The sequence below is a fragment of the Perca flavescens genome, chromosome 8 (assembly GCF_004354835.1).
Source record: "Perca flavescens isolate YP-PL-M2 chromosome 8, PFLA_1.0, whole genome shotgun sequence".
NCBI lineage: Eukaryota > Metazoa > Chordata > Actinopteri > Perciformes > Percidae > Perca > Perca flavescens.
The window spans coordinates 2,214,304-2,233,259 of record NC_041338.1 but is presented as its reverse complement, the minus strand read 5'-3'; the positions used below and the strand labels follow the sequence as shown (position 1 = coordinate 2,233,259).

The window sequence follows — 18,956 nt, the reverse complement described above, 5'->3', positions numbered from 1 at the left end:
ATGGGGGAAAGTCCCACTGGGGCCCTTGTAGCGGCGACACACCACACGCTGGCAGACAAAGTACGCTCCCGCGACCACAAAGACGAGCAGGATGATGGCGATGACTGGGCCGATGGTGTTGGGCCCGGTGTTAGGGATGCCACTGGAGGGGGGCGACACGTACTCTGCACATGGAAGACAAACAGGAAACAGAGGATGCAGAGTCAGGGACAGGCACTCAACCAGAGACAATACATGCGTGCTTACTGTATCCTGTTTCAGTGTTTTTACCGCAGGCGAGCTCGTCTGATCCGTCGGGACAGTCAGAGTAGTTGTCGCACTGTTGTTTCTTAGTGATGCACTGGTTGTCACCGCAGCGGAACTGGTTCGGAGGGCAGATGACTGGAGGAGAGCAAGAAACAGAGACGGACCCTGAGACGGAGATCAACAGCTATCCATTATACCCAGCAGTTAGCATAGACCTTCCGGGTAGAAAACTCCCGCGTCCCGTACAGTGGTGGAAGAGTTAATCAGATCCTTTACTTAAAATTAAAAAATAATTGTATGTAGAGGTTATATCAGAATACATTTATGTGGTTTAATTTTCAAAAAACACCATATTTTAGTTGTACTGCACATTGCTGCAGCTCCTCTTTTCACCCTGTGTGTTGAGCTCTCTGTTTTAGCTACAGAGTGAGACATCTCACTTCTGTTCCATCTTTGTTTGGAGTCGCACATGCGCAGTAGCTAGGTAAGGACTACTAGCCAGTCAGAAGCAGAGTATGAGGGCCCTGACAGTACCTAGGTAAGGACTACTAGCCAGTCAGAAGCAGAGTATGAGGGCCCTGACAGTACCTAGGTAAGGACTACTAGCCAGTCAGAAGCAGAGTATGAGGGCGTGCCATGCTAGCAGCTAGGCGAGCATTATAACGTGTGTTCCAAAGTGACCACGTTGGTCTCTGAAGTAAAGGCTGGACTACAATAGAGCTGTTTGGAGCAGTTGGTGAACAGTGTTTTCTGTTGGAGATGGTATGTCCCTTTGGGTGGGACTTTGGGCTTTTTCACTTTGTAAACCTATAACTTTCACAAAAAGATATATAACACAAAAAAGGAAAGAGAAAGAGAAATACCACACTCTAAAAATCCTCCCATTGTAGAAAGTGTAAATGATCCAAACAGTTGTCTGTTTGATGGTCTAATTATCTCAGCTGTTATATTGTTGGCTAGTTTACTTTCTGTACACTTCCTTTACTGTAAGTGATGTGTGTGTTAAGAGGCTGCTGAATGTGTTGTCTCTTAAAGACACCTTTTACTGGATAAAATCCATTAGGACGGTGTCTTCAGGAACACTTCAGAACTTTAGTTCTAGCAGCTGAAAAGCTCCACGTTAACTGAGCTGATATTTTCAGTGTGAACCTACTTTCACAGTCCTGCTCATCAGAGTGATCAGCGCAGTCCGGTTCCCCGTTGCAGCGCCGCTGGGCATCAATGCAGCCTCCTTTATCACACTGGAACTGGGTAACGGAGCAAACGGGGCAGTTCTCCTCATCGCTGCTGTCGTCACACTCGGGGAAGCCGTCGCAGCGCCAAGCCATGGGAATGCAGTCAATCTCGCCGGTGGAGCAGGTGAACTGCTCGGTGGAGCAGGTGGGAGGCTCTGATGGAGAGAGAGAGAGAGAGAGAGAGAGAGAGAGAGAGAGAGAGAGAGAGAGAGAGGAGGCAACATGTTCACAGAGTGGAGGAGGAATCAGAGAGAATTCACTCACATACACATTTCCCTGAAGAGGCAGCTCATCAAAATAGCCTAACGTTACTCGCAATGTGACTCGTAACGATGACGTCAGATGGAGAGTGAATGAAGTGCTGAGCAGACGCTGCTCTCAGCAGAGCGCTGTGGAGGAGAACAGCCCGTTCTGCACCGCCACGGGACAGCCTGATTGTTTGCGGCGCGAAATGACGGACCTCCATTTCTCAAGCTTTCTCTTCACCGGTGGAGCTATGCTGTTACCACAGCAACCTATCCAGATAGGTTAGTGAAGTCTGGACACACAAATCCAAACTGATCACTTGCAAATCACAGTGCGGACAGTCTGTCTTAATGATCAGATTTGACTGCTATATGTCAAACAGTTATTATGTCTCACACAGCTTTTGTTGCTCTGTCAGGCCTCATGAAAGTCAGAGCACTATTTATATCCACATATTTCCACATATCCGGTAAAAACACAAAGGTGGTAGGGGCTTGTCTCGGATATTGATTGCCATTTAAAGTAGCCAATAGGGCATTACACTCCACCCTGCCCCGCCAGAGGGACAGCAGCTAAACATGGGACATGGGGCATAGAACAATAGATAAATGACCATTTATCATAGGGACACAGGGTTATGCATTTTTGACTTCATGAGGCCTAAAGACTGACGCAGTAGGGTCAGTTCATGCCCGAGCGTGCGTGCGTGATATTCAGCCTGCTCTACATTCAAATGAATGGGGAGCGACTTTTGGGTCTGACTGGTGTAGTTTGCTGTTCACCTCCGCAGTGCAGCAGGTCCTGCAGTAACACCAGGTGCATGGGGCAGGAGCAGCGGGGGGTGCCGTCCCCCTTAGCAATGCAGATGTGGGAACAGCCCCCGTTGTCACGGGAACAGGGGTGGGATGCTGGAGAGAGGAAACAAAGTCATTACAAACCATACTGCCAGACCACTACACACACACAAACACTTCATTCATAATTTTTGATATATATGCGTGTTGTTTTTTTTGCCACTGTATCTTTGTATAATGCATTTTTTGAGGCAGAGGTGCCTACCAAACTCCTGGGGGTCCAACTCATCCACAGCGTGGATGGAGGTCAGGTATGATATCCGTCCCTGTATGCGCGTGCGTCCGTCCCCAGTTAGTTTGTCCACCCTCTCGATCATCTGCTGCTGCCGGTCGATCCAGTACAGATGCTCCCCCAGAATGGTCAGCCCCATGGGCTGCAGAATGTTGGAGTCCTGGAGGACAATGCGATTGGCTCCTGGGGGAGGGGGAACGATGTCAAAAGAATATGAAAGTAATACTGTATATCCAGGCCAATTCAGGCTACATCTCCACTGTATCATAACTCTATTATCATAAAAAGAATTTAAAAAACTAACAATTTAAATAATAATATAAAAATACAGTCCGACCAATAATCACTTATATAATTACAATTTGGCATATCTAAACAAAATTGACAATTACCAGTCATACGCCTTAAGACCTTAGCTAATGTTAGCAAGTAATTGCAGTTAAACAAAGACACCGCGATTCAGTAAAGAAATTGACAATTAGCCAGTTATGTAATAACTGTTACAGGCCTACCTGTCAGGTCACTGCTCTCGATGCGTTTGAGGTCGGCGTCGACCCAGAACAGTTTTCCCAGTTTGTTGTCCAGAGCCAGAGCCACGGGTCGGATCAGGCCCGTGGTGAACAGAGACTCCCTCTCCGTCCCGTCCAGACTGGCTCCTTCGATCTTAGCTGAGCGCTCCTGCACCGTGGTGAAGTACATGTACCTGTAGGCAGACACACATTCATCTACTGTATGACACTGGGCACACAGAGTACAACATGTTGATGTAACCAGTGGTGGAATGTAACTAAGTACATTTACTCCAGTACTGTACTTCAGTCCAGATGTTGAGGTACTTGTACTTTACTTGAGTCTTTTCTTTTCATGCCACCTTCTACTTCTACTCCGCTACATTTCAGAGAGAAATATTGGACTTTTTACTCCACTACATTCATCTGTTACAGCTTTAGTTACTAGTTACTTTAGTTACTAGTTACTTTACACATTAAGATTTCTGCACACAGAACACATATAGTTTATAAAATCTGTGTGTGTGTGTGTGTGTGTGTGTGTGTGTGTGTGTGTGTGTGTGTGTGTGTGTGTGCATGCTTGAGTGTTGTTATTGGTCTTTCTTTTGTGTTTGCTTAGTGTTTTTAAATTTTTCTTTTGTATATTAAGAATATATATTCTACATATGTTTGTATTGTACTTATATGCTGTTGAGGACCCCCTTGAAAACAAGATGGGTTCATCTCAAGGGGTTATTCCAAATAATTAAGTAACAATGCATGTTCAATGCAGGACTTTTACTTGTAACAGTTTTTACAGTGTGGTATTAGTACTATTACTTAAGTAAAGGATCTGAATACTTTTTCCACCGCTGGATGTAACCAAGCATTGCTTCTGTGGAACTAATGACAATGAGCTCACCCTTTCTCCGCGTTGACCACGATGGCCCGCGGCTTGTCGCTATCGTCCTTCAGGACCACGCCCACAGTGTGTCCGTCCATCTGCTGGACGTTGATGGTGTTGGTGGTCTCGCAGGTCCAGTAGACGTGGCGGCTGTAGGGGTCCAGGCTCAGGTCGTGGAGCTGGTTGTCCGCTGGCTGAGCGCCGCTGCTCCCGATCATGGAGGACTGGAGGCACAAACAGCAAGATCATCACTTTTATATTCAGACTGCTCTCCGTCCCACTGCTACAGCAGATCCACCAATCCGCAGCCAGCTACAGGCTCTATCTTTAATACAGCTGTACAGGGTTAGGATGGATCATCCTCATGAATGAAGGACTGGTTTAATGTTAGTTTGATGGTATGTTTCACAGTGAAACACCCATCAGCATCCATTCAGAGTGTTACCATAGCTCCATCGTCTCTGGCCCTGCGGATGTTCTGCCGTCCGTCCAGCCAGTAGACCAGCCGGTCCAGCGGGTCGTAGCTGACAGCCCGGACGTTCCTCAGGACGTGGATGGGCAGGATGATGTCAGGACTCTGCTCTCCCAACACCATCCTGCTGATACTCGCCTTCTGACTGAAGAGCAGGAAACTGGAGGGAGCTGCAGGCAGAGAGGCACAGAGGATGGGTGAAGGAGTGAGCATGCTGAGTGGACACAGTGTTCACACAGGGAGGCTGGAGATTGCTCAATGCATACTGTATTGTGAAATTCATGTAGGGTATTGACAAATGATCTCATCATTCAATACCCAATTTCAATATCTAAGAAGTAAATCTCATCAGAGTCAGTGAGCCAATCAGCACGCATGTGACACTGAAAAGGTATGATATGAGGTCTTTAAATACCAGCTTTTATTTTAGAACAACAGCACTGTATTTTACTGCCTTGTTCAAGGACCCCTGAACTAGACTTATTGAAGGAGAAGATGTTTCTCATTGGTTTTCCCAGCCAGTCGTGGGATTCCCAGACACACTGGTGTTTCTCTGTGTACTTACAGCTGCAGTTACGCCCATCAGGGTTCAGAGTGTAGTGGGAGGCACAGCGGCACTGGGCCCCAGCGGGCGTGGCCAGGCACAGATGGGCACAGTTGCCATTGTTATGGGAGCACTCGTTGGTTCCTTCCTGACGGGACGAGTGGAACACCAGGATGTCCAGCATCAGCTCCAGCTGGCCCTGGGGACACAGTGATGTCACAGCGGCAAAGCTCAGTATCTCTGGTCTGTGACTGATATTTTACAGCCTAAGGCTGTAAACAGGCTCATACGGGGTCAGCATTGCTGTGATGTAGTCGGGGGCTAGACCCTGACGAGCTTTAAAAGTGATCAGTAATATTTTGAAATCCTCTCTAAAGTGAATGAATGAAAGTCTCTATAACAGTAAAAAAAAAAAAATAGCTGACACTTGACCCATAACTGAAGCTGGTTCCATACCTGCAGCACTACAGTGCGGTTGAGTCCGCTGCGTTTGTCTGCCCGTTCAATGCTGCGCAGGTTGAAATCCGTCCAGTAGATGAAATCTCGGTACTGAGTCAGACCGAAGGGGTGAGGGAGGTCGTCCACTATGATCTCCCTCTGAAGGCCTGCACGAGACATGACAACATATGTAACGTTACACCTGCTCTTCATCCTGCCATCGACCACAACCATGTCATCATCCAAGCACCCAGATTAGATTAGGTGTGTGTACATGATCAGAATTCAGTGTTTTCCCTAGCCTTGTGTTACGTTTTTCAATAAAGAACATATGCAATTGCACATCATTTTGGACCATTATTATTACCATATTTGTGTCTAAATGTTGGAAAAGCTAAACCAGATAATAAATAAATAACACTCAAAAAGCTTAAAGACAAAACTTGTTAAAGAAGTCCACTGGGGACAAAACTACAATCATCAGATCTGAGAAGTCATTTAGTTAGTTTTAAACTTACTTTCATTCGAGTTAGGTGCTGTGCCTAAGCCTTATAATGTAGGGAAAACCCTGTCATTGAAGCCTGCAATTAATTTATCAGTTTCAAAAACATCCTAGAAATAAGTGGTACTGATAATACAGTAGTTTGGGATGTAGAAGGCAGTATATGTAGTGCAGAGAAAGGCAGGTGAGAGTTGGCCTGATGGTGGCACTAGAGTCAAGGTCATAACGTCTCCTAAATCAATATGTTTCTTATTTCACAGAATGTGAACAGCAAATCTCATGCAAATCCAGCCAATTAGTTTTAGAGATCAGACAAACAAACAAATAATGAGACAGAGGCAGTAAATAACCTGCACTTAAAAGGGAAGAAATATGGTTAGAAAGTCTTGAGAATGTTTTAGTTTCAGTTCTGGTCATGTTGTATGTTCTGATTAATTCAAAGTGTGCAGAGAGAACATTACTTTACTTGGGCAAGCAGCGACCACCACTGTGTGTGTTTATAATGTAGGTTTAAATGTTCTATCTACAAAGAGATGAGCCTGATGCACAAAGAATATTAGGATGCCTTCAGGTGTTGGCATGGTAACTGCCTGGTTGAAAAGCATGTAGCTGTGCGTGTCCAAACCTTGCATGTTGGTGCTTTCTATCATGCATGTGTCCAGGTCCGTCCAGTAGAGCCGATGGTCTACGTAGTCAATGGTCAGTCCGTTGGCCCGGCCCACTTTATCCACCAGGGTGGTGATGGTGCTGCCGTCCATGTAGGCTCTGGCTATACGAGGCCGACCCCCCCACTCTGTCCAGAACATGTAGCTGCAGAGACAAAACACAGTTTCAACCTGGGACACGTGCGGAAGCTGTCCATCTCTGTATGTCAAGAGTTTCTCTGATACAATGGATCATCTATTATAGAATGGGAATCTGTTTCCACTTTGTTCCATTTGTTTTGTCAAGTTCTGTGAAAGAAAACAACTTTGTTGTTGTCTTTATTAACGTGTGAGCACAAGTGTGTGATCATAAAATGACATCAGATGTCTTCAGGCACACGTGTTGACAGCTCTGCGCCATGACATCATGAAGATACCACCGAGTGAGTGACATGTGTTAGGATGTTTGACCGGCTGGCACAGGAATCTCTCTCTCTCTCTCTCTCTCTCTCTCTCTCTCTCTCTCTCTCTCTCTCTCTCTCTGCTGCCAGTCTAATAACAAACAGCCTTGAATTTAACCATCCAAGCAAAGTAAATTTGAAACATGGACACAAAGACACACACACACACACACACGTAAATCAGTGAGTGTCTTGGTTGGTTTGATTAGGGTTAAACGTGGCGGTAACAGCATCCTCCCTCTCTCAGCTGGAGGTTACGGGGCAAAGAGGCGGACCGCTGGCTGTTGTACCTACATACCAACGCGATGACATCGCTCCGCTCTCACTACCTCAGACAGTGAGGAGACACGCTACATGAGGTCATTGGCACCGACTCATACCCTTGAAAGTCGCGGACCTGCATAACACAGGTGTCTGACACTGACTCACTTCTAAACTGTTCTTATCCAATGCTGAGCTGTTTGCAGCCACAACTTTGTCCTGAGATAGATAGATAGATAGATAGATAGATAGATAGATAGATAGATAGATAGATAGATAGATAGATAGATAGATAGATAGATAGATAGATAGATAGATAGATAGATAGATAGATAGATAGATAGATAAACAAAACTCTTACTGTAGCGGACCCGTGCCATACACTGTACCTCATACACTTGTCCATGTTAGAGTTGAAAAATGTAAAAACTATATGAGGGAAGTCATATGACCAGGTTTACTAATAAGGCCACCAGCTTTTTCAATGTTGCAGTTGTCATTCCTACCCATTGGCCGGGTCCAGTGCGAGTGAGCGTGGGTTGTCCAGTGAGCGCGGGTTTTCCAGATCCTTACAGACCAGAACCTGCCGGTACTGGCCGTCCAGCCGGGCCACCTCGATGCGGTTGGTGCCTGTATCAGCCCAGTAGATGTTACGCCCCATCCAGTCAACTGCCATGCCTTCTGGGTAGTCCAGCCCGAACTCTATGACATGCTCGACAGAGCTGCCATTCATGTATGCTCTGCTGATCGTCTGGGTGGAAGAGACAGAGTCCAATTCAAAGTCATAAACATACCAAAATTCTAAATGAGGAATAAATACACTGTCCATTAAGGTCAGGAAAAAATAAACACGTGTTTTCTGACTGAGTTACGTACCATACTTATTATTATAGAAATACCCTGCTCATTTCATAAATCAAATAGTGTTTGCTCAAACTTCAGTACATCTGTACAGCCCAGCCCACCTTGGCCTGTATGTCTGTCCAGTAGATTCTCCTCTCAGAGACATCAAAGTCGAGAGCGGACGCCTCTTTAACTCCGGTCAGAGGGATGGCCACGTCGTTGCTGTTGGTACCCAAAGAGATACTCCTGATGTTGTCCCTGAGGAAAAATAGAATTTTGCAAATTTAATGCAAGTTAGAATCCTCACTAGTCTGAATAAACAGAAGTAGATTTCCAGGAAAATTGTCAAGTTTTGAAGAAGATTTGGATGGTGCAACAAGACAGGCCTGCTCAGTTTTTTCAGGGAATGATTGTAAAGATTTACAAAGAATACGTTTGCTGCAGTTCCTCGCTAACTGGGACGTTTTGGGACCGACTGGTGGGATTGCTGTGGTCAGTTTTCACACACATGTATTGCTGTTCAGAGTCACTGACAATCTTCGAGAAACTACGCTGCTATCCCAGACTGACCTTTCACCAAGTGCTCTTGTCCTGATCTTATGTTTGACTAATTGAAGAGTAGCAGCGGCTGCTAAGACTCTCTTTTTGTCTCTCCTTCTATTCTATTACTGACTGGGAGTGAAAACGCACTCTCACGCTTACAGTTAGTCCAAAACTCTGCAGCCCGACTTTTAAAAGGAACCAAAAAGCGTGCACATATAACTCCAATTCTTGCCTCATTGCATTGGCTCCCTGTTAGTTTTAGGATTGATTTCAAGATTTTATTGTTTGTTTTTAAAGCTGTGAATGGACTGGCCCCAACATATATTTCGGCCCTCATCCAAATTTATACACCAGCGCGGACACTGAGGTCAGAGGGCCAGCTCCAGCTTGTGGTCCCCAAGTCAAGACTTAAGACTCGGGGGGACAGGGCCTTTTCTGTGGTTGCACCTAAACTCTGGAATGCCCTGCCTCTCCATGTCCGAATTGCCCCTACAGTTGAGTGTTTTAAGGCACGTCTAAAGACACACTTTTATTCTTTGGCTTTTAATTCTGTGTGACTTATGTGGTCCACTGTGGTGTTTAGTCTTTCTTTTATTCTTTCTATATTTTCTATATTTTTTATGAATTGTTTGTATGTTCTGAGTCTTCTGTAACCTGACTCCGCCAGATGGATCGCTTCGCATTTGCTCGGCATATCCATCTGGGAACTTTCCGTTGGAGAACTTTTGGAAAGGGGTGAAAATACTGGTTAGCTGATTGGATGAACCATCTGTCTATCACCTATGTTGGTGATAGACGGGCCAAATCAACCAATCAGATCCACGAAGCATATGAAAATACAACCACAAGCCCGCCCCTGCTGCTGCAGGCAAAGCATAGCTTGTTAGCTTAGCAAGCAGGCAACATGTCGGTAAAGGATATTTGCCGTCTGTGTAACGAGAATTTAGGAATAAAAGGCACCATTTCAGGTTCCCAGACCGCTGTCTGAAAATACTGGTTAGCTGATTGGATAAACCATCTGTCTATCACCACCTAACCCGCCTCAAAACCAACGCTGATTGGCCCGGTCGTTTGGCTAACGGCTCCAAATGTTCTCTATCTCAAGATGCCAGACTGATCTGCGAGTGGAAAACTGGAGCTCGCCAGATCAGGACGATCTCACGAGGCTAAGTCTTCTGTGCAGCACTTTGGAAACTTTGTGTTTGTAAAATGTGCTATAGAAATAAAGTGGATTGGATTGGATTGGTGTTTTCCTTTTTTTTTCTTTTTGTTTTCTCTTTACTTTCTCTGTTCAAATTTACAGTAGGTATGTGTATATAATAATAAAAAATTTTGTACTATCATGCCTATCATTATCCTTTTAAATATATATGTACTCCTTCAGAATTGACTCACGCTTCTTACCTGCTTTCAGTTTCATACTATATGCAGCGTCTTATGGGTCATGTTTCTTTGGTCTTTGTTTCATCTAAAAGGGAATTGGTTTGTACGTACCATTTTGAATGTCATTTTTAATGCCGATTGTACGTCCCTGTTAAACTTAGTAAAAAAAGTGGGGGGGAAAGAGTCATTGACAGGCAAGCGTACCTGTTGGTGAAGAGCAGGAAGGCCTCAGGCACCACACAAGTCTGCAGGTCTGAGAGGAGCTCCATCCCCATGGGACAGGCACAGCTGACAGTCTGCCGACACCAGAAGCACAGGTGGCTGCATCCGCCATTGTCCAGCGCACAGCCATTTGTACCTGGAACCAAAGTTTAAACATTTATTTCACACAGCATTTTACATTGTTTTTCCTCACTTTCAGTTTTACTCAGAATGTTATACTGCTTAAAACCTGTCCTCCTGAAGCTAGGTTTATGGTAGCCGCGGTGTTCCCGGCGCGAGGCGTGAGCCATAAAATGACGTCACCACGGCTGTCGTTTCCAGCGCAAAGGCGCTGCAAGTAGTCGCGCACCTCTAAGTCTTTGTAACTCGGCACACGCTGCACTTTCAGTTCTACATGGTTGGCTGGGAAGAGCAGGCATGATTCTTCATGTACAGACCACAGGGAGTCAAACAGCCTTAAATAATTGGTCAAAGAGAGACACCAAAAGATAAACCATTTTGCTGTAAAAACATGAGAAATAGTTTTTGTCAAAGCTAAAAAAAAAAAAAAAGTCACAGGCAGACATTAGTTTCTATTTGGAAATAAACGATACTAATGTCACGTTAATAATTAGAGTAGATAAATGGAATGTTTGGCAGTACGTCGGTGTTTAACATGGATGTGTTTACTTGCGTTGCCAGGCAGCCTGCTTTCCTTAACTTCCGCTCTCTTCTTCTCTACTACTTCTTGCTAATTCACAGATTATTTTGTCTGTACGCCCTCTGGTGTTTCGAAGAATACGGCAACGAACAACGCGTTGAGCATAAACGTCTTTGTGCATGCTTGTAGATGGTACGCCCTCCACGGAGGCCCGCCGCCACGGAGTCTCCGGACAGTATAACTGAAGCTTTACCATAAGTCTCCGTCACTTTAGTGGCCTTCAGCCCCATTAAATCCGGCAGCTGGTCGATGATGATCTCCCGTACAGCCGTGGCTTTGTGGACCCTCTCGATGCTGCGCCTCTGCCAGTCGGTCCAGTAGATGTAATCCCCCAGCAGAGTAAAACCAAAGATATGAGGCAGCTTGTCCTCCAGCAGAGTCTGTCTGTTACTGCCGTCCACGTTTATCACCTGAGACGGGAACACGAAGACCAGAGACTTTAGAGCTTTACCGAGGCTGGCGTGCACATTTATTTTCTCAGTTGATTTATGATACCTCTGTTTTTTGTATTTTACTACATTGTTGTTGGTTGGGTTGTTCCTGATTTTTATCTGCTGTTTTTCTAGAAAGCACTTTGTAACCTTGTTAAGAAAAGTGCAATAGAAAATAAAGTGTATTATAATTATTATTATTATTATTATTATTATTATTATTATAGAAAAGCTAATTTGTACAGACTTACATTTAAACTGCCAGCTAAGATAAGATAAGATAAGATAGACTTTATTAATCCCAAACTGGGGAAATCCCCTTGTTACAGCAGCTCAAAGAAATTCACACACATCAGAATAAGACAAATACACACTGAATAGGAAAAATATACAAAAAGTATTATTAGAAATAGAAAAAACAGAAGAAGAGTAATAATAATAATAATAATAATAATAATAATAATAATAATATGTACACTATTAACACCATTATTATAAACAGACATATAAAACAGAAAAAGACAAAAAATACATATATAGATGAGATGAAATGTGGATTAATAGAAATGGCATATTTCACAGTAGGAGGTGACACAGAGTAATAAATAAATACATTTGCATAGTGCAGAATATTGTCACGCTATGGTAGAATACAATCGTTATATTTTATAACTTTAGGGAGAAAAGAACAAAACAACCTGGGCAAGTAAAACACTTCCTCTAATGTCCCCAAGACACCACATCCCCCAGCTGACCCTGACCTTTGACCTCCCACTTCCATCCAGGGAGTAACAGACAGCTGCTGTGACCCAGAGGTGGAAGGTAAGAAGCTGGAATCGTGTTGGGAAGGAAAGAGAGGAGCTGGTGGAAACAGGATGGAGGGAAAAGGCAAAACATGGGAATGTCCACAGGAAGTTACGTGTCCAAATGTGAACAGGAATAACTGTCTACAGAGCAGGACAAAATAATGGAAACACCTGGAAGGGGAATTCCACTCACTGTAACATTACAGAATTCCTTTCACTGCAAGTTGAACCTGACTCATCTGCAACCCATCCCTGGTCTTTATCTCGCTTGTCTACAGTGAAATGGGACTGGAAATAAAGAGGAAAGACCTGAATTGGATTATTCGAAAGAAAATTGAGTTGTTCAGGGTGTTGAGTGAGTTTTTGTTACCTTATTTGACAGAATTTCTATTTCTGGCAGTTTGATAAACAAAAATGTATATTATACTTTAATGTATCCATCTGAATGGAAAGTCAGGAGGACCCAGAGGGTGGCGACATTCAGCCCTCTGATGACTGAGAGAGCTCCACCAATGCAAGAAGACTGTTCTATATTATCTTTGGGTTCTTAAAATGATTTATGTTAAAATGGAATATGGCAGCAAGCGAGTGGGCGCGTGGATGACATTTCATGCCGCTCACACAAAACCAAAAGAAAAACATCAGAGGGTGAAGAAGAAGAAGAAGAAGAAGAAGAAGAAGAAGAAGAAGAAGAAGAAGAAGAAGAAGAAGAAGAAGAAGAAGAAGGGTGATTTACACAAAGTAGGGCTGGGTAACGTACCAATATCAATACTGTGACTTGGATTCGGTTCCTCCATTTTAAACTACTCCGTGAGCCGTCTCTGTGTAACGTAGTTTTTCCTGCGTGTCTCTGCGACGTGTAACGTTAGACAGCCAATCACAGACATTATTAGATCTTGGTAGAAGCATGCTGTGTGCTGATTGGCTCACTGATTCTGCTGAGATTTACAACTTAGATATTGAAATTGTGTATTGAATGATGAGGCGTTTTGCGATACTCGATTCTAAGGAGGCGATTCGGTCGGTGCCTAAAAAGTATCAAATTTGGTAGCCAGCCCAAACGCAAAGACGCCAACAAAAACATCTTACTGGAGAGACAACGAGATTCAGGAACTTCTGGCAGTAAGGGCCGACGCCAAAATCTGAAGTATTGTTCTTCTTCTGAAGAAATGTTTCTTCATTTGCTTGCGTTTTTGTCTTTTTTTATTTCTTTCTCTCAAGGCCCCCGAGAGAAAATGAAGAGAACAACTTCACCACTTTGACAGCACACACACAGCAAAACACAAGCACATTTAGAAATCCACCCATTTGACAACACAACAAAGGCATTTCTGCAAAATCAGTTGTGAACAGTTAGACTTGAGATATGGAGGGCAGACTTTAGAGGACATTTCAGAAAACGATTGGGGGATGATTGTAACTTGAAAAATTAATAAAAACACTGTCTTCTTTTGTGAGGTACAACACAAAAGAAGTTCCCAGAGGAATCAAAAAGTCAGACCCCTAGAGCTGAGACAATCAGTCGGTGAATCAGTTAGAAAATGAATGGGCAACTTTTTTTTTTATAATCAATTCATTTTTGAAAGCAAATATGTCAAACTTCCTCATGTTTCTTAAATTTGTAAATCCACTTTTGTTCCTGGTCTTACATCACAGTAAATGTATGCTTGAGGTTTTGAGTATTGTGCATTCTGATACAGCTGGAGTCAGCAGTTAGAAACCAAATGGTGGACCAGAAGATGTCTCAGTATCTGGCTGAAATGAGGTTTAAACACAAATAAGATTCTAGAAAACTAAAGTGTCACAATGCACAAAGTGGAGCTGACTGAAAGCCCCCATAGTTTTGGCAGGTTCGTGGATCCAACAAAACCATTACCACTTGCTTCACTCACATTCCTGACAGCCCAGGACAACGGCATACGTATGTGCTGTTAATCAAACACAGTGGGAACACACAGAGGAAGCTACTAGCCTTCACCAGGTTAACACAAGGACTAATGCAAACTCCTTCCACAGCCTCGTCAGCTATCAGTTCTAAGGAGCATTCAGCCTAGATGAGAAGTAGAGCTGAGCCTGTCTCATGTCTCCAGCTGTCCTTTCTCTAAGAAACTCAGAAAGCAGCTGATCCCAGATCACATCGCAGAATGAAACCACGCACGCACGCACGCACGCACGCACGCACGCACGCACGCACGCACGCACGCACGCACGCACGCACGCGCGCATAAATCAGTCACAAGGCATCTATTACTAGGCCGTTGAAAACTGATACAGGCCCCCCTGCCGACAAACCCCCCCAGTGTGTGTGTGTGTGTGTGTGTGTGTGTGTGTGTTCGTGTGTGTGTGTGTGTGTGTGTTTTTCCACGAGCAGAAAGAGAGCTGCAATTGACAAGGCTGCAATTAGAACTGGTGTCCAGCCCTCCTCCTCACCGCTTGTGCTATTACTGGACTGACGTCGACTGAAATAGACACACGCTTTTATTTTCGATACACTACAGTCATCTGCAGCCTGCGTGAGTGTGTGTGTGTGTGTGTGTGTGTGTGTGTGTGTGTGTGTGTGTGTGTGTTTGTGTTTGTGTTTGTGTATCTGTCTCTGTGTGTCTGCCACACTGCTTGAAATGCTTCAGTGTGGCATGCCAGAGATTTCAACAAAAATGGAAGGAATTCTGTTGGACAGTTTGTGACAGTATATGTGCACGACAACAGACAACATACAACATACAGTATAACAGTACAGTGTATTGGCCAGGATTAAGATGCCAACAGGCTCTTTTCCAAGTTAAAGCACAAGGAAAGAGAAACTGATTCCTCCCCATGGTGAAACCACAGGCCAATCTATGAAGTGTAAGTGCTGTCCTTGTGTTTATCTTTCCCGCTGTGGTCTGGGTCCTGCTGGATGAGTGCTGGAGGGCTATGTTCAGACTCACAGTAACACTGCACAGACGGCTCTGGCAGCTTTTCATCCAGCAACGCGCTGCGTTTGCCAATCAAATGCATGCATACATTTCCAGTAGATTACTTTGTTAGTAGTTATTCTACTGTTTACCTTGTGATCATAGAAACAGAGGGTAAAATGATTATCTTTACGTGAACATGTGCAGCTTGTAAAAGCAAGTATATCTCTCAATATCTATCTACTAGTTTGGACCAATGGAAGTAGAGCTGAAGATCTGATACCGGGCACAACACCAGGGCCTCTCCTAAGTGGAATGCAGCCATCTTTAATGGTTTTGAATACACCTGTGCTTTTCCTACTATGACACGTCACCATGTCTGCCGTGACGAAGGTCTATAGGGTCGGAAACAAATCGATACTCTTTTGTTTAATTTTTTTTTTTAAAGATAATTTTTTGGAAATTTTTCGGCCTTTATTTAATAGGACAGCTTAGACTTGAAAGGGGAGAGAGAGGGGGAATGACATGCAGCAAAGGGTCACAGGTCGGAATTGAACCAGCGGCCGCTGCAGTAAGGACCAAGCCTCTGTAGATAGGGTGCACGCTCTACCAGGTGAGCTGCCCAAGCGCCCGTTTTGTGAGGATTTTTAAAATTGATTCCTTTTCCTAGAATCGATATTTATTTATTTTTACCAATGATTGACCTAAATATTTTCTGTTATGTCTCATGATAGATTGTTTCTAGAAGTTTATTATTCAACTTTTGTTTCTGTTAAAGAAGGAAAAGAAAAGCGCAATACTCAATGCTATCCAATCACAACACAAATCCAATACAGAGAACATTGTTTTACCTTCAAACCAGAACACGGGGTCAAAATACACTCTGATGTACCTCCATGGAAAACAAAACCGACTGTAAAGAAGGATGAGTTTGATAAGAGCTGACAATGGATTTTACACTGACTTCATAAAACATTTGGAAACATACCACAGATGCGATTTGATTCTGTCATTAAGTATTAACTCTGCACTCTTTAGTTGCTTTGAACCCAAAGATAATATAGAACACAAAAAGTGGAATTAGTGATGAGGAGCAGTGCATCCAGCGATCCATTTACTGAATACTCATTTAAATATCCATTCAGAGGGTGGGGGGGTGAACAAACAGAAAAAATAAACTGTTCACTTTGATGGGCCTCTGATCCAAGGGAGGTTCCTGACCCCTCCACAAAAAACCTATTCATTTATCACTGGGACACAATTAGACATGGCCATCCCAGTGAAAAGATGGCAGAGAGACTCCCTTTCTCCGCCTCTCCTCTTCTCTTCTCTTGCCCGCTCTTTCTCTGCACTGGCTTTTTCAGGAAGAATTTTGCACTGGGAGTGTGATTTTTTTTTTTCTTCGTCTTTTCTCATTTTGGGTGTGAGAACGTCTCATTTCTTGATGGACATGGGTGGGGGGAGACAAAAACACAGAAAGAGCGCAAACAGAAAAGTAACAAAGGTCTCATCAGACACGCAGGGAGAAGTCAGACTGTCACAGGACACACAAACACACACACACACACACACACACACACACACAGATATCCTCTGATAAACATAATGAAACACACAGGCTGAATGGAATCCTGTAGAAATCACCCAGAAGCCGACAGCCTCGCACCAACCAGGGATTCACTGAAACCTTTGACTGCTTACAGTGGGTCCATATGCAAAACTCCAACCTGCTTCAACTCATTCATTTACTATTATTTCCATTCTGAAGGACTTTAGTAGTTATAAACACGGTACATCAATTCACGCTCCGGGAGGCTTACAGAGAACTGATGTAGGGTTGTAACTAAGGACTATCTTCATTTTTCACTCATCTGTCAACTACTCTTTAGATGTGTTGATTAGTTGTTTAGTCAGAATACAATCATAGGTGCAACGTACTGAAGGGGCTACTTCTTTGAAATGTTGTAGGGGGTGCAATTGAGTAATTATGTTCCACCCAACAAGTTTTTTATTATTTTTTGTTTGTTTTAGTTTTTCAGAGGTTCTGATGCGTTTGCACATTTTCACACTGTTCACGCACCTTTAGCCCCTCAAAAATGTGATTCATTTTTGAGAATTAGAATCATAATCCTATCAATTTCAATAGGGCCTTTGACGTCCGACGTCCATGTTCTGGCACAAAAAAGATGAATACGTTTCCCAGTTTGGTTCAACCAACAGTTCCAAAGAGTTTGAGTTCACAATGATATGAAGCAGAAAACTCTCACACAAAGAGAATCTACAACTAAAGAAGGTTTTTCATTTTTCTCTAAATAACGCACGTTAGTGATTAGCCGATGACTGAAGTTGTTGTTTGTTCATTTTCTATCAATCAACTAATAGATTATTTGCCGGATCATTTCTACCAAACTTATGTAGAAATGAAGATTCTGCTTCAGTCTGAAATGACGTGCTCTCTTTTTTGCCTAAAGCCTAAATAAGAATTGTTTTTTAAAACTGTTGCCCCCTCCGTAAGGGCCGACGCCAAAATAGTCAAATTTGAGGAATGGAAAGAGACTCGGTGACGTAGTGTAATCTGCCTCGCGTACTGTCTGCTGCACGCTCTTCCAGGAAGTGAGAGGGAGTCTGACATGGACAATCTCCTGTTGTGTACTACATGTGAGAAAGGGAAGATCCGGACAAGGTCCGGAGCTGACTCTTAGGACATAGTCCGGAGTTCATATGAGAAAAAGGCTTCAGAGAACTCTCATGCTATTTTTAAAGGGTAACTACCGTTTTTTTTCAACCTGGATCCTTTTTTTTAATGATAAAAACATCCGAGAAATTGCTTTTGTTAAAGCCACCAGACTCCATGTAAATAATAATAATAATAATAATAATAATAATAATTTTAGCATCGTAAAATACACTTCATTCGAAGACGATAGAAACAAAATAAAACTATGAAAAAGTCGCGGCCTGTACATTGCAGTCCGGTCAGTGGCTGCCGGTTACAGCGTTCACGCTTAATACTGGACCAATGTCAAAGATTGTTGTTCCCATCAGTCACTTAGACACAAAAACATAGGATAAAAATAGTAGTTACCCTTTAATAAAAATGGGTTAATTTCCAATAATGACCAATTAAATAGTAACCAAAAATATTTAGCAACCCTTAACATCTTAATTACCGGACCCTTATCCTAAGCTCTGTGGTTAGAACACACACCCATAAACACACACACAGCGCTGCTATCGGTTTCCTACATAAGCAAACAGAGAGCGTAAAGACACCCTGGGAGTGTTTACTTATGTGTGTGGGCGTTTCATAATGGAGGAATTTCTCAGGAATGTGCAACCTTAGACTAGCCGATGCGTGGCAGATGATACACAGTAAGAAAACTGGTTGATAATAACAGCAGCCACCACTGAGTTCCAGTTGCTTTTGGCTGTGGCTGCAAATCTATCTTTTTCTCTACCAGTAACCTTTAAATGCTGATAGTTAATCATTTCCTGTCCGGTCCAACATATTATTAGATGTTGTTTAGTATGCTAATACTACTTCCAAACAGAACTGTTCATGTTCTCTGGTTTCCTGATTAGGTACTTTATTTCATCTTTAAAGAGT

At 43.4% G+C, this 18,956-nt stretch overlaps 1 protein-coding gene across 1 annotated transcript in view; it reads right to left on the bottom strand.

Annotated features, from left to right (window-relative positions):
* The window catches only part of lrp5 (low density lipoprotein receptor-related protein 5), a 73,784-nt gene that overhangs the window by 5,378 nt on the left and 49,450 nt on the right, over window positions 1–18,956 (bottom strand). The window contains 15 exon segments of the mRNA XM_028584913.1: window positions 1–164; window positions 271–381; window positions 1,400–1,636; window positions 2,510–2,635; window positions 2,787–2,996; window positions 3,326–3,516; window positions 4,224–4,429; window positions 4,651–4,847; window positions 5,243–5,420; window positions 5,678–5,826; window positions 6,787–6,971; window positions 8,034–8,278; window positions 8,493–8,628; window positions 10,501–10,654; window positions 11,412–11,628. The exon segment at window positions 1–164 is cut by the window's left edge and continues 76 nt beyond it. Coding sequence (XP_028440714.1) covers window positions 1–164; window positions 271–381; window positions 1,400–1,636; window positions 2,510–2,635; window positions 2,787–2,996; window positions 3,326–3,516; window positions 4,224–4,429; window positions 4,651–4,847; window positions 5,243–5,420; window positions 5,678–5,826; window positions 6,787–6,971; window positions 8,034–8,278; window positions 8,493–8,628; window positions 10,501–10,654; window positions 11,412–11,628 — 2,706 coding nt within the window.